The sequence below is a fragment of the Babylonia areolata genome, chromosome 8, assembly GCF_041734735.1.
Source record: "Babylonia areolata isolate BAREFJ2019XMU chromosome 8, ASM4173473v1, whole genome shotgun sequence".
NCBI lineage: Eukaryota > Metazoa > Mollusca > Gastropoda > Neogastropoda > Buccinidae > Babylonia > Babylonia areolata.
Window position 1 is genome coordinate 30,597,662 of NC_134883.1, and position 15,000 is coordinate 30,612,661.

Here is a 15,000-nt window from a genome sequence, read left to right on the forward strand (position 1 = left end):
CACCATTCTCTAACTGTTGGTTAACTAACTAAAGCAAGTCTTGACAAACAATGCCAGCAGAAAATCACAACCAACCAAACAAATAAACAGAATTCTGCCTTCATGACATAAGTCTCAGCAATCTTGTCAAGGTCTTCAGCATCGGCGGATTCATGGGGGACTGCCATTGGAGGGATGTGGTGGCGGTCTCCACGCTGGGATGGACGCTCACTCAGTCTGGCTTCGTGACTAAGCCATTATTGTCGTCAGTAGGGGACTTAGTATGCGGTGTCCTAAGTAAGTTAAATCAGAACAGGCACCACTGAACACCACCGAGGTGACTCAGCAGCAGTGCAGGGTCTCCTCTGGTGTGTGGCCTCCTGGCGACCTAACATTGATGGTTTCCTGTGGACTGCCGATGCTGGGAATGTGATGGACGAACCTGGGTGTGGCCGTGTAGGGGTGACTGAGAATGAGTGGTGTGGGAGTAATGCCATTGAAACGGGGCAGATGACGGGGCAGCAAAAAACAAAACAACAAAACAAAACAAAAAAAAAGTCTCAGCAATGCTTTCAACAGTCTGAATTCATGCAGACAATCTGATAGCTGAAACACCATAGTGTCAGCAGCCAACCCTGCTTAACACCCTGTCCCCATGCCAACAGTCCATCACATAAACATATTCCAAGATCTGGAATCGACTGGCACCGTCATACCCCTTGATCTTTGAAGACGACAATTGTCTATCCGCTTTAGTGTCATGGCTACCACCTGTTTTTCCTTCCATGTCACCACTGGTGGAGGCACGGTGTTGAAGACTCTTCATTTTATTTCCTCCACATCTGGAACACAGTTCTGGAACTTGGAATACTGCTCTTGATCGTTTTCACTCTGATCTTTCAGAAAAAAAAAGAAAAAGAAGGACAACTCTTTTGTACTACTTCTGCAATCCCAAATTCAGCAGAGAAAAATACCGGTTTCAGTTTCAGTTTCAATTTCTCAAGGACGCAACACTGTGTTCAAACAAATTCATATACACCACACCACACCACATATGCTAGGCCGATGCCTGACCAGCAGCATAACCCAGCGCGCTTAGTCAGGCCTGGAGTGCATGTGTATAATTGTCTACCTATCTGAGTGGAGTTCTGCTACAGAGTTTTGCCAGAGGACAACACTATCATTGTCATGGATTCTTTTCAGTGTCACTGCCAACTGCGTGCTGGACCTGGGACCTCGGATTATTAACTCATGCGAACGACTAAATGCTCCATTCGATTTTCCAAGTCAAGTTTGGGGAGAAAGGGCAAGAATGGGATTTGAACCCAGACTCTCACAGACTCTCTGTATTGGTAGATGAACGTCAGTCATTCTGCCACCTTCCTCCTGGAAAAGCACCGTATGAGGGCTTTTTAGTTTTTCAACTGTACGAACCTCAGATTTACTGCGCTCGTCAGTTCTGTCACAGTTACTCATTCACAACCTTCAAAACAAATCTAAAATTACTTTTTTTTCAAGCAATATCTACATAGTTTAGGCAAACACACACACACACATACACACACATGATTTATATACAAGAAAGTATGCACACACACACACACACACACACACACACACACACACACACACACAAATACACAAACACACACACATGCACAAGAAGCACACTAGCACATGCACACACAGATTCCCAGACATGAAAACCAGAATGGTCCATCACACCTCCACTCTGATTCTTTTACCAGGAATACAAAACCACCAAATCCTTGTCTCCATGCATGTCAGTTTCAGTTTTAAGAAGGTGTCAGAGTGTGCAGACAGATCCATATATGCTACACCACATCTGCTGTAAAAATAAATTAAAATGTATGTAATTTTTTTTTTTTTTGTTTTTTTTGAAAGAAGCAGATGCCTCACACTGCATATACCCAACACCTGATCTGGCCTTGAGAGCCTATCCCACGTTTGTGCCAGACATTAACACAATGATGAAATAGAATAATAAGACAAAATAAACAAATAAGTAGGTGTGCACACTGACGGGCAAGATGCACAGAAGGCAAATGATTAATAAAAACAAGAATGAAAATGGGCCACGCTCAGCAAACTTATGTACCTACACCATACATGCACACACTGACACAAGCAAGCAAATGCACACACACACACACACACACACACACACACACACACACACACACACACATGTGCCTTCTATGAGGTCCAGTTAGTAAATTATTATTGAGAAGAAAGGGGTCTTCCTCCTGACATATACTCATTTAATAAATAAGTAGTATTTTTACATCAAAAATATATATCAAGCTAAACGTTTGGTGTGTCTCTTCATGCTCACTGAACCTGACACACACAAAGGAAAAATCAGAACAGATGGATGCCGTTAGTGGACGGCAAAGTGGCACTGGGGAAGCAATTTTTTTAATTTTTTTTAATTCTGTCATCTCAAGCAAATGCACACACACAAACACTCATACAAACACGCAAACACACACACACACACACACAAAGGAAAAATCAGAACAGATGCATGCTGTTAGTGGACGGCAAAGTGACACTGGGGAAGCAATTTTTTTTTTTTTTTATGTTCTGTCATCTCAAGCAAATGCACACACACAAACACTCATACAAACATGCAAACACACACACACACACACACACACACAAAGGAAAAATCAGAACAGATGCATGCTGTTAGTGGACGGCAAAGTGGCACTGGGGAAGCAATTTTTTTATTATTTTTTTTTTATGTTCTGTCATCTCATGGTTTAAAGGCACTGAACAGGTCAATCACATGATCACAATCCAGAAGCTGAAAACAAAGCATCAACAAACAAACAAAACTTCTGCCTTCAAAACAGACGTCTCATCAAAGCATTCAAAAATTTGAACTCATGCAGACAATCCGACAGCTGAAACCCCACAGTGTTAGCAGCCAACCCTGCTTAATAACACCCCCATTCCCATGCCAACAGTTCATCACAGGAACACATTCAAAAAAAAAAAAAAAAAATTGACTGGCATCATCATACCTTTTGGTCTTTGCTGATGAAAATTCACTACCCACATTCGAGTCACTGTTACCACTAGATTGTCTTTCTGAGCTTCCACTGTTGGAGGTAAAGAGATGCAGATTAGCAATCATGAAGTTACTGGTCAGCATTCATGCTGTCAAAACTTTCATGCATATTTACACAGATTAACCATCATGAAGTTATTGGTCAGCATTCATGCTGTCAAAACGTTCATGCATATTTACACAGATTACCAATGAAGAAGTTTCAAGATGAACTGGTCAACTTTCATGCTGTCAAACTTTCACGCATATATACACAGATTATCAATCTTGGAAGCTGCAATGTGGACAGGTCAGCATTCATGCTGTCAAACTTTCTTGCTTACTTCTGTTCACACTATGCTTTGAACAAACAAGAGGGGAACGAGTATGGTGATCTGTTCAGCAAACATGCCGTGTTCTGCACTGTCTTGTATTTTACAGGAGAGGTATGTCCCATATGAAGAGGCACTGGTCTTGAGACCAAACTAAAGGTCTACAGAGCAGTAGTTCTCCCCACACTACTGTATGCCTGCGAAACTTGGACAGTGTACCAACGACATGCCAAGAAGCTGAACCACTTCCACACAACATGCCTAAGGAAGCTACTGAACATCAAGTGGCATGACAGGACCCCAGACACGGAGGTGCTTGCAAAAGCCACCCTTCCCAGCATCTTCACCATCCTGATGCAGTCCTAGCTTCGCTGGGCTGGACACATGGCGCGCATGCCAGACCATCGGTTGCCCAAAAGGCTCTTCTATGGCGAGCTGCGACGAGTAATTTCTCCATAGGGGCAGACAAGCAAATTTGCACACGACAGGAATCAGACCCCTCCCCCACCACCCTTCCCACAAACCTAGAATCTGAACAAATGAGTCATTGCATGGTATGTGTAATTCAATTATTTCTTAACAAAACAAAAAACAAAAAAACAAAAACAAACAAACAAAAAACAAACATCACAAACACAGCTATCACAGAGCGACGCACTCACTTGGTGTACTTGTCGTACTCCTCAAACGTCATCCAGATGTCCGACCTGCGCGACACTAGCGCCCGACCCGTGCTCAGGTTCTCCTTCGTGACCACGGGGGCCACGCGGGCCATGGGCGGGTACATGTGCCTCACGTCGATCATCAGGGACCCGTTCTTGGAGCGCTTCATCTTGTCCTTGTGGCGGATCTCGGGAGGGGTCTTGGGCTTCTTAGGGGGGCGGGCGAAGTGCTCCTCCAAGCCAGAGAGAGGTCCCTTGGGCAGTGCCACCTTCTTGATGATGTGATGCTTGGGCATTTCCGCCGGGTAGAGCAGCACTGGGTGGGCAGAAGAAAAGATGAGGTGGGTTTGTTTTTGTTTTTTTGGGGGGGTAAAAAAGTAAGTGTATCCACATATGCATGTGTTGTAACTGCACATGTAAAACACTGAGCATGAGCACCCACACACACATACACACACACACACACACACTTGTCACTTTCTTCCAGAGGTATTGCTTGGGCAATTCTGAGGAGTAGACAAGCAGTGGGCAGGATAAAAAATTGGGTTATTGTTTTGGGGTGGTTTTTTGTTGTTGTTTTTGTTTTTTTGAGTGTCCTTTTTTTGGATACATAGCAAGCATAGCCACAAGTGCTCATGTAGATGCATGTGCTAATGATGTGCAAGAGCACATAAACACACACGTACACATGATCACACTCAGAAACACACACACATACACACAAACTCAGAAACACACACACATGCACACACTCAGAAACACACACAGAGGCACACACTCAAAAAGAACCACACACAATCACACTCACACACACATGTACACACACACACACTCACAAAACACATACATACACACACATCCAACACACACATACACACACACAAAATACACACACACATGCACACACACACACCCAGCCACCCACACCCATCCACCCACCCATACCCTCCTACCCCTCCACCCTATGCACCCCCCCTCCCCCATCACACTCACACAACACACACAGCCACTGACCTCTGTCCAAGAGCTCTGGAGTGAGGACCACTCCTTTCTCCTGGCACAGGCGGATGGCGTGGAAGTACTCTCGCAGGCAGCTGCGACGGAACTGGTTGAGCAGCTCCCCAACCTCCCCCTCCAGGGTGGACTCCATGCAGTGGTTGTCCACGTCCTTGTGGCCAATCCGGATCACCCCTGGTGTTTCCTCATGAGTGCCCTTCTTCTCCGGCCATGGCTAGTGGGACAGGGCGGTTGGGGGAGTCAGCACACACGTATGTATTTGATTTGATATATATACTAAAACAGTCATGCACGTAAAAGCCCACTCGTGTACATACGAGTGAACATGGGAACAGCCCATGAGCAAAGAAGAAGAAGAAGATATGGATACTTCTATAGCACCTATCCTCAGTCAGAGACCAAGCTCTAAGCACTTTACAAACTCAGGATCATTTAAATGCACAACAGACTGCCTAGCTGGGTCTCTGGAGCCGACTGATGGCTGCCATTGGGCGCTCGACGTTTGTTTCCTGTGTCATTCAATCAGATTTCTGGCACACACACATACACACACTCAACCATGTAACGTTTACGGGTATGAGACCGTGTATGTATGCAAAGATGTGCACGCATGGATACACATCCATGCATGTGCACGCAAACATGCACGCACCCACACACATACATACACACACACACACACATGCCAACACATATATATACACACACACGTACACACACACACACAACACACACACAGACACACACACACAGCACACAGGCACACACACACATAGATGCCATGGACACATGTTTTCAAACAATGGGGAAAATGCATGAAAGCTGTGGGAGGACACACTGCAAAAGCTGGTACAGTCATTTTATGTGCAAGTATACTCTGACAGCTGCAGTTCAGATGCTTATAGAGCATCCCTAGTATCATAGTTTAAAGCTAAATTACACACAACCATGAGTGTACAGACCCACACCCATCTCACCCATTTCTTCTGCCTGGCTCGTTCCAGAATGGTTTTGTCGTGCTTCCTCAGTTCCAGCATCTCCTCCGCCGAGGATCCCATGCGGCATTCCTCCCTCAGGTCTGGAGGAGGGGGTTCCAGAGAGCTGGGCGTGGCACTGCGACTGCGATGGGCGGAGCCTGAGCGACTGACTGACGTGCTGCTGCTGCTTCCAGAGTCGCCTTTCTTCTCAGTCTGGATTGTGAGTGTGGATGGAAGGCAAGTCAGTTGATGGATCACTGCCAGTCACAGGTTGTCAGCAAACGGTTTTCACAAACAGACGCTACGATATTAAAAGATAATTTCTAGTGTAGAAAGTACTACCACCACTACAAAGAGAAATGTCTGTACAATCCAACAGTACAAACATTTAATGCCACAGATTCTCAGATACACTCACAATCCTGTTCCGTGTTTTAACAGAAGACAAAGAAGGGTCTGAGGGAGGTTAGGTGGGCACAGCGGCCAACTGGGTTTTCGGGTCTGGCATTATCAGCGCTGTCCTCGGCAGCTTGCTGCCAGCTAAATGTCCTGCTATGACTATGACTATCAGAGCAGAAGTGGAGGCAACTGCTGTCGTGACTATCTGGGCTAGCTTTTTTTTTTTTTTTTTAAAGTTATAGTGGAGAGTGTCTTGTCCAAGTTACATCCCCACCCTCTTGGCCAAAAGGGTTTTAGGAGAGTCTGTGTTGGGATGGTCCTCGACCCCTAGGCTGCAGCACTAAAAGTTAGTGCTATCTTGCCTCCAACTTCTTTTTTTTTAAAGAGTCACAGTCCTTCAGAAAAGATTAAGATACTGTATATAATGATAATCATAATAATGATGATAATAATAATAACAATAAGAACAACATTGTGTGTGTGTGTGTGTGTGTGTGTGTGTGTGTGTAAGTGTGTGTGTGTTTGTGTGTATGTGTGTGTGTGTGTGTGTATGTGTGTGTGTGTGTGTATGTGTGTGTGTCTGTGTAAGTGTGTGTGTGTGTGTGTGTGTGTGTGTGTGTGTGTGTGTGTGGAGTAAGACACAGAGAGATAAACTGCATCCATGTATTAGTAGTGTGTGTTGTTCTATCTTTTTGGTGGGAAAGACTGCAGGTTGAATGATCCATTAATTTTTTACTTTTCCTTGGCTTGTCTGCCTCAACTCTGTATAATTCTGTCACATCTTCTGAACAAAGACCTCTTCTTTATCCAGATACCTACATTAGAATAAGTTTCAACGATCATTTGTTCCATTGTCCCACGCTCCTTTCATGATTGTCAGCAATTTTCTTCCCCCACCCCCCCACTTCCAAACGAGATCTGGTTAAAGGGAGACAAGCACAGACATTTTTCCCTTGCAAGTGTTTGAAAAAAAATAAAGAATGCTTTCCCATGAGATTTTTTGTTCTTGACAGTTTGGTTGTTTTCATCTCTGACAGTATCAGTTTGAAAGAAGTGTTAACTCCTGCAGACAGATCCACATATGCTACACAACATCCACCTAAAAAAAAAAAAAAAAAGACAATAAAAATATAGATAGATATATAATACCACGATATAATAAAATGAAATTTATGTGAAAGATTTTTTTTTTTTAAATTAGGTTTCATTGACAGTGAACTGAACACACACACACACACACACACAAACACAAACATGCACACACATCCCTATTTATAATGACATATTGATATATACTGTATGCATCTCAGTCATATAAAGCATCATTCAGCAAACATATACATGAACAAGCACATGTACACACACATACATACATCAGTTAAGTGCATCTGACAAACACATACGTTGCTTGCACACATCTGCACAACTGGACTCACACCCAGTTCCCCCTTTCCCCCACAAACGATAGTTATTCTTTTATTCCCCTGGCCGATGAATCTTCACTGGATGTCTCTATGAGACCGGACTCAATGGGCCCCCAGCTGCTGTCTTTGGAGGGTGAGGGTGTAATTCTCGCACACACCCAACTCCCATCCCTTTTCGACTCACTTGTGTAAACAAAGTGAGTCTTTACACAAGTGAGTCTATGTTTTAACCTGGTGTTCGGTTGTCTCTGTGTGTGTGTGTGTGTGTGTGTGTCTGTGTGTCCGTGGTAAACTTTAACATTGACATTTTCTCTGCAAATACTTTGTCAGTTGACACCAAATTAGGCATAAAAATAGGAAAAATTCAGTTCTTTCCAGTCATCTTGTTTAAAACAATATTGCGCCTCTGGGATGGGCACAAAAAAAAAAAATGAAGCCTAATTATATGCAAACTGCATTTACTGTTATATATATATATTTTTTGTATTCTCTAAACTTGGCACTTTGATCTGATATTCCGACCCAACAACAAGAGCAGTCATTATTTTCATTTTTTGTTCAAACAGAAACTTCTTTTGCTAAGCATGGAAGTTTTATTTATTTTGTAAACATTTTGGTGCAGATAGTAAAAAAGGGAAATTACTCTGTAATTAATGCTAGGGGACCTAATTCGCTTTAAACTGATCTTTCTCATCTTAAACATTACATTTTGAAATTATACTCAATACATAAAAAGCTTGGATTTTTTTTTAAAGTGTATCACAAGTGAGTCTTGAAGGCCTTGCCTCTCTTGTTTTCTTTTTTTTTTTTTTGTTGTTGTTGTCTATTTGATAACACATCCTTGCAAATTTCTTTTCAAAATGACAGGAAGAGATGAGACTTGAAATTTTTTTTTTTTAAGTCTTTCACTGAATCTGAACCTGTTTGTGTGAAACACTGCTGATGCTGACTCCTGCATTCAAGCAACAGTTGTTTGTGTGCTTCTGGGCGGGAAAGGTCGAATTATCTCCCTTCGACCACTTTGTTATATACCTCTGAGTTAACGAGGACCCAAGTTACAGCATCTGGAAAATGTCTGGAACTTTTAATTAGTGGGTCTGTGTAAGCATTTTTTGTTACTTTTCCCACCGTTTGAAGCGCAGAAATATTTCTTTATTCTTGTACACCAATCTTACTTGGCTTGATAATAATTTTTTTTTTTTTTTTTGCTATAGGTTAGAGTTTCTGAAAATTAGATGGTTATTACTTTATGAAAAGTAATTTGGGGATTAAATCTGAGGGCACTACAGCGTGTGAAGAACATCTTGATTATGATTTTTTATGATTTTTGATCTTATGTGCTGATATAATTGTCTGTGGAAGAACTTCATAGAATTCCATGATTTTTTTCTGTTGAAAAATTCCACAAATTACTCGCTCATTTTGCTGCAAATTACATCGAAATGCAAGTAATTCTTTTTTCTTTTTAAAGTGTGCATTCTGTCATGATCATGTTGACATAGTAGTAACTCTTTTGTTTCAATGCTATTAATTTTGCTTGTTTTGTTTCTTTTCTTTGTTGTTCAGATTTTTGTTTGGCGTTGAATTAAAAATTGAATGGAGAGTTGGACGTGAACGTTGAACTACACACATGCATGACAAACACTTCACACCTCGCCCCTCTACCTTGAGATCTTCCCTGGATGTAAATGTTTGTTTGATACTGTTGATGCTTTCTCCCTGATTTATGCACAAGCTATTCATGTCCTTCTGAACTTCTTTTGTTTCCAGAGAGCAAGAATGTCACATTTTGATGCTGCTTCATCATCTACTGGTGGCTCTCATCCCTCTTCTTCTTCTTCTTCTTCTGCGTTAGTGGGCTGCAACTCCCACGTTCACTCGTATGCACACGAGTGGGCTTTTACGTGTATGACCGTTTTTACCCTGCCATGTAGGCAACCATACTCCGTTTTCGGGGGTGTGCATGCTGGGTATGTTCTTGTTTCCATAACCCACCGAACGCTGACATGGATTACAGGATCTTTAACGTGCGTATTTGATCTTCTGCTTGCATATACACACGAAGGGGGTTCAGGCACTAGCAGGTCTGCACATATGTTGACCTGGGAGATCGTAAAAATCTCCACCCTTCACCCACCAGACGCCGTCACCGTGATTCGAACCCGGGACCCTCAGACTGACAGTCCAACACTTTAACCACTCGGCTATTGCGCCCGTCTGCTCTCATCCCTCAATTCAGCATAACATTTAAGAATCTGGATACTGTTTTACAAACTAAAAGCTATGGATGCCTACATGACATGGTCAAAGCTGTCATACACATAAAAGCCCATCAAACATATGAGTGAATGTGGGAGTTGCAGTCAACGAATGAAGAAAAAGAAAAATAACAAGCAGAGCTACAGCGCAAGTCACAGAATACACCCACTGCAATACACACATGCAATGACACTCAGTATCCCGCTCAGTTCTCACCTCCACCTCTCCAATCTCATTGGCAGAGTACTCGGCAGCAATCTCTCTCTGCATATCACCGGCACTTCTCTGAGAATTCATCCAGCCTGCCTCATTGTTGTTCTGGTTCGTGTTGAGCTCTCGGCTCTTTGCTGAAACCGTCAGACATGCAGAAAACGGTTGCAGCTCCTTTCAGCGTTCACGGCACAAATGGTATAATGCCCACTGAATTTTTCATTTAATAAGAGACAGAAAAAAAATACATTCCTGGTGCATTTTTAGCCATAAACAAGAGAAAGATATAAAAGTCGCTTAATGTGGTCAGATGAAAAAGAAAAATGAAAAATAGAGCATGCACAGTTCTGCAGAGGTGTAGTGCTTTATCAATCTGTCACCCTTCTCACACACTATACCCCAACCCAATGTTGTTGTTTTTTGTTTTGTTTTTCTTCTTGCTTTGCCTCACAGCTGTTGAACAAAGAGAAAATATAATGGAAAAGACCAAAGAAGTGACTTCCCTTTGTTTGCCAGATTCAACGCTGTCACACCAGATGTTTCACAGAATATTTGCTGTTCTTTACTTTCAGCAAAAACTGCACCAGTACAACCAGTTATGATCTGGTCTTAATAACAGTTGCTCCTTCATCTGTTTGCTGCAATACGTGTTTCAAAAACTCATGTTGTTTCATGGTCATCAGTATTAAGGTTAACTCACTCAGTAATGCTGGTTAGCTCCCCTGACTTTTCCCACAGACAACCAATTTGTATGGGTAAGAAATAAAATCGCCAAAAAACAAATACAAGAATTCATGAACTGAAAACTTCAAACCTGATCAGCAAGATAATAAGTCAGTTGGGGAAAAAATATAAAACTTCCTCTCTTCTTATGCTATCATACAATGAGATGATGAAAGTATCCATATTTTTTGTTCGAAATTTGCACACACTGATGACTTGTAAACAAATCCAGGAAAGCACAAAGAGATTCAAACAGATTGAATTCAGAACATTATTAAGCCATGATCGGCCCCTTCATCTAATTCTGTTGTCTGCCTTGTGGCTGAGGCGAAACTGGGTCAGACGCCATTGTTGACGCTCGCTGTTCACGTGAACCAGTCACCTCCAAAATAACTCTCCTGCTCGCGAGCACAGCAACACATGCTGCGTTTATTGGTCACAGTAGAGAGTGGAAAAGTCAGTTAAGATATTCTTAGCTCGTAATGTCATTATGAATATTAGGTGCCACTCCAAAACTTCAAAACTATCTCAGGTCCCCATTGTGGGCCCCTTCATCTGAAACAGTTGTAAACAGTGGGGCCCTGATTGGGGCTCTTCGTCCGCAGTGAGTTAAAGGTCCAAAAGCCTTTTACAGCCATAGGGGTAGTGAATTCATATTTATTCATTTTAGTCTACAATTTGACAGAGAGAGGTGGGGCCCAATCCTCCTCTGCTGTCCGTTTTAACTTTCCCGAACCCAATTCAGGTTCCTACTCACAAATGGGCGGGTGAAGTGAGGAAAACCAGGGAAATTAATAAAGTATGTGCCTTTCCCTCAGACACAACACCATGCCGAAACAGGGTATCGAACTCTAACCACTGGTGCACACACTGGATCAGTAGTCTAACACCTAACCCATTCTGCCATGGTGACCCTCAGTATATACAAAGCAAAACATGTGCAATGCATTATACGAAGACAGCTGCAGACAGGAACAGAATGTTTTTTTTATTTTTTAAAATGTTTTTAATGACTGATACACTCCTCACCTTCAATCTCTTATAACGCTTTCATGAAGGAGATAGCTAAAAAAAAAAAAAAAAAAATTTAAAAAAAAATCTTATCAATAACATTAACTCTGCCAAGATCAGCTCCATCAATATTCTACTATAGAAATATCCACGTGAAAGTCTATTTCTCTCTACTGAACAACATTAAAGAGAAGTAACTCTCTCCATTTACAAGATAAGCAACTTCAAGTCAATGCAGCTTATGGTACCAATTCAGTAAGAGTTATTTCGCTTTACTGTTGTTGAATCCTTTACTGTTCTAGCCTCATTGTTATTTCATTACTGAAGAAATGTCCATGTGAAAGTCTATTTCTCTCTATCAAACAACAATAAAGAGAAGTAACTCTCTCCATTTTCAAAGTGTGCAACTCCGAGTCAATGCTGCATATGCTACCAATTCAGCAGAGTTATTTCTCTTCATTGTTGTTAAATCCTTTACTCTCCTTGCCTTATTGTCATTTCATTTCTCTCTCTCTCTCTCTCTCTCTCTCTCTCTCCCACATGCACACACACACACACAACCACACACACATACACACACACACATGACACACACACACAACCAGCCCAAAACCCGCCACTGGAAAATCTGGACAGGTTACCAGTGGTCTTGTTACACACACACACACCACCACCACCACCACCACCACAAACACATCACCACACAAATACACAACACACACATATCACAACACACACACACACACACACACACAGATACACACATCAAGACACCCACAGCCACACACGAGCTCTCTCTCTCTCTCTCTCTCACACACAACTACCCGAAAACCTACCACTGGACAATTTAGATGGGGTGAGGACAGGTTGCCAGTGGTCTTGTCACACACACACACACACATCACACCCACCCCCACTCCCCCACACACACAACCAACCCACCACTGGACAGTTTGGACGGGGGTGAGGACAGGTTGCCAGGGGTCAAGGTCTTGTCGCTGGACCTGGCAGTCATGCCGCGGGCGCTGCTAGCTGTGCTGTTGTCGTGTCGCCTGGAGGCTCTGCGCTCCATCTTGAGGGCGGCCAGACCCTGGGAGACCTCCTTGAAGTCCAGCAGCTCGTCAAAGTTGTTGTCCAGAGTCACCATCAGGTCCTCCACATCCGACAGGGTCAGCGGGATCTGGTACTGAAAATAGTGTTGTTATTATTATTGTTATTAGTATTACTGTCAGGATCAGGAGAGATATGTCCCAAGGGTCAATATGGCCATCATCACAACGGACTTGGGAGAGTGCATGCAAAAAGAGAAAAGAAAGAAAAAAAAAACTACTACAGTTAATGATGGAAAGCAGTAGCCCCAGGTAACTTTTCATGGCCGCCTTGGATGCTTTGATCATTCCTGCACACACAACTCCTTCCTCCAGCTGATTCCAATCTGCTATTCTTTTCACACAAAATGAGTTCTTTAGCTGGTCTGTCCTGCAGAACTGAATGGAATTGTTATTGGTATCATTTTTGTTATCATCATTATTATCATTAGCATTTTAGCATCATCATCATATTTGTTGTTGTTGCTGTTGTTGTTGTTTGTGAATGTAAGCTCTTTCCTGTTTGTATAAGAGAAGACAGAGAGAGAGAGAGAAAAAATTGGTAAAGTGGAATAAATCAAAGCAATATCAAAATAGAATGTCATAGTGTCATGGGATACGAAGGCCAGGAAGGGGGAGGGGGAGGGGGAAGGGGTTGGGCATGAGGAGTAGAGGGAGGGGGCCTGGGGGGGAGGGTGTGTGGGGGTGAGGGGGGGTCAGGAGCTGAAGGAGACATCAAGTTGGAAAAAAAAAAAAACTGATTTCCTTCAGGAACTGAAAAAAGAGTATGGGGGATGGGTCGAGTGAGGTTGTTGGTGGGGCGTAGAGGGGGTTGGGAGGGGCATCCCGGAGAAAGAAAGAAAAAGAGAGAGAGAGAGGGTGGAGGGGTGGGGAGGGTGGGGGGGTGGGAGAGAGCAAGCGAGGAACAGAAAAATTCAACTGACTTTCTTCACAGCTGCCATCAGTTCGCTTTTGGTCAGCTTCCAGTCGTTGTTGGTGTCGGCGTTGCGGAAGAGATCGATCAGTCGGATCTTCTTCTCCGTCAGGAACTTGTCCAGGGTCTGCAAGGCTGTGGGCACCGGCACCTGCTCAGTGAGTCAGATTAAAGGTTAAAGGTCTCATTCAAACTCAGTATAACTACATTTATATGCATACATGTTTGTGTGTCTCTTAGAACAACGGCAGATGTGTAAGTCGGCCAAAGTGCTAATATCTTCACCGTTGGAAAATAAAGATTCATTCATTCATTCATTCATTCATTCATTCATTCACCTTTTTGTTCAGCATTGGGGCAGTGAATTCACATCCACTGCTGTCTAGGGCTCTACTACTGTTTGTGGTGCTTACTTCAGTGTATTCTGCAATATATATATACACATAATATGGATGCATTACATTTAATCAGATTGTACTGCATTATAATTCTCTCAGGCCATTCTACATGTGGCAGTATCTCTCTCTCTCTCTCTCCTTCTCTCTCTCTCTCTCTCTCTCTATATATATATATATATATATATATATATACATACATATGTGTGTGTGAGAGTGCGTGTGTGTGCGTGTGTGCACGTGCACATATATGTGAGTATATGTGTGCGCATTGTCAGTGCGTAAATGAAATCAGCTTACTTTTTCATGTAATAAAATCAGGAATAAAAAGATCATTTATATCAAGACTTCTGTTGTTGTTTTTTATATGTCTGACTTGACAACTCCTGTTGCTCAAGGGCTTTGGGTTTGGGTTTGTTGTTTTGTTGTTGTTGTTTTTTTTTTTGGGGGGGGGGGGAGGACGGGGGTGGTTGTATTTAAAAAAATAAATCATACAAATGAAAGTTTACATTCC

General features: G+C 42.6%; 1 protein-coding gene across 4 annotated transcripts in view; it reads right to left on the bottom strand.

The window, feature by feature from the left end:
* LOC143284730 (EF-hand calcium-binding domain-containing protein 12-like) overlaps positions 1-15,000 on the bottom strand; it is a 33,705-nt gene that overhangs the window by 15,668 nt on the left and 3,037 nt on the right. For all 4 annotated transcript variants that reach the window (XM_076591681.1, XM_076591679.1, XM_076591680.1 and 1 more), the window contains exons 4-9: positions 14,102-14,242; positions 13,012-13,255; positions 10,342-10,472; positions 6,044-6,256; positions 5,064-5,280; positions 4,050-4,365 (exon numbers count right to left, since the gene is read on the bottom strand). In XM_076591681.1, the coding sequence (XP_076447796.1) occupies positions 4,050-4,365; positions 5,064-5,280; positions 6,044-6,256; positions 10,342-10,472; positions 13,012-13,255; positions 14,102-14,242 (1,262 nt within the window). The remainder of the gene's footprint in view (positions 1-4,049; positions 4,366-5,063; positions 5,281-6,043; positions 6,257-10,341; positions 10,473-13,011; positions 13,256-14,101; positions 14,243-15,000) is intronic.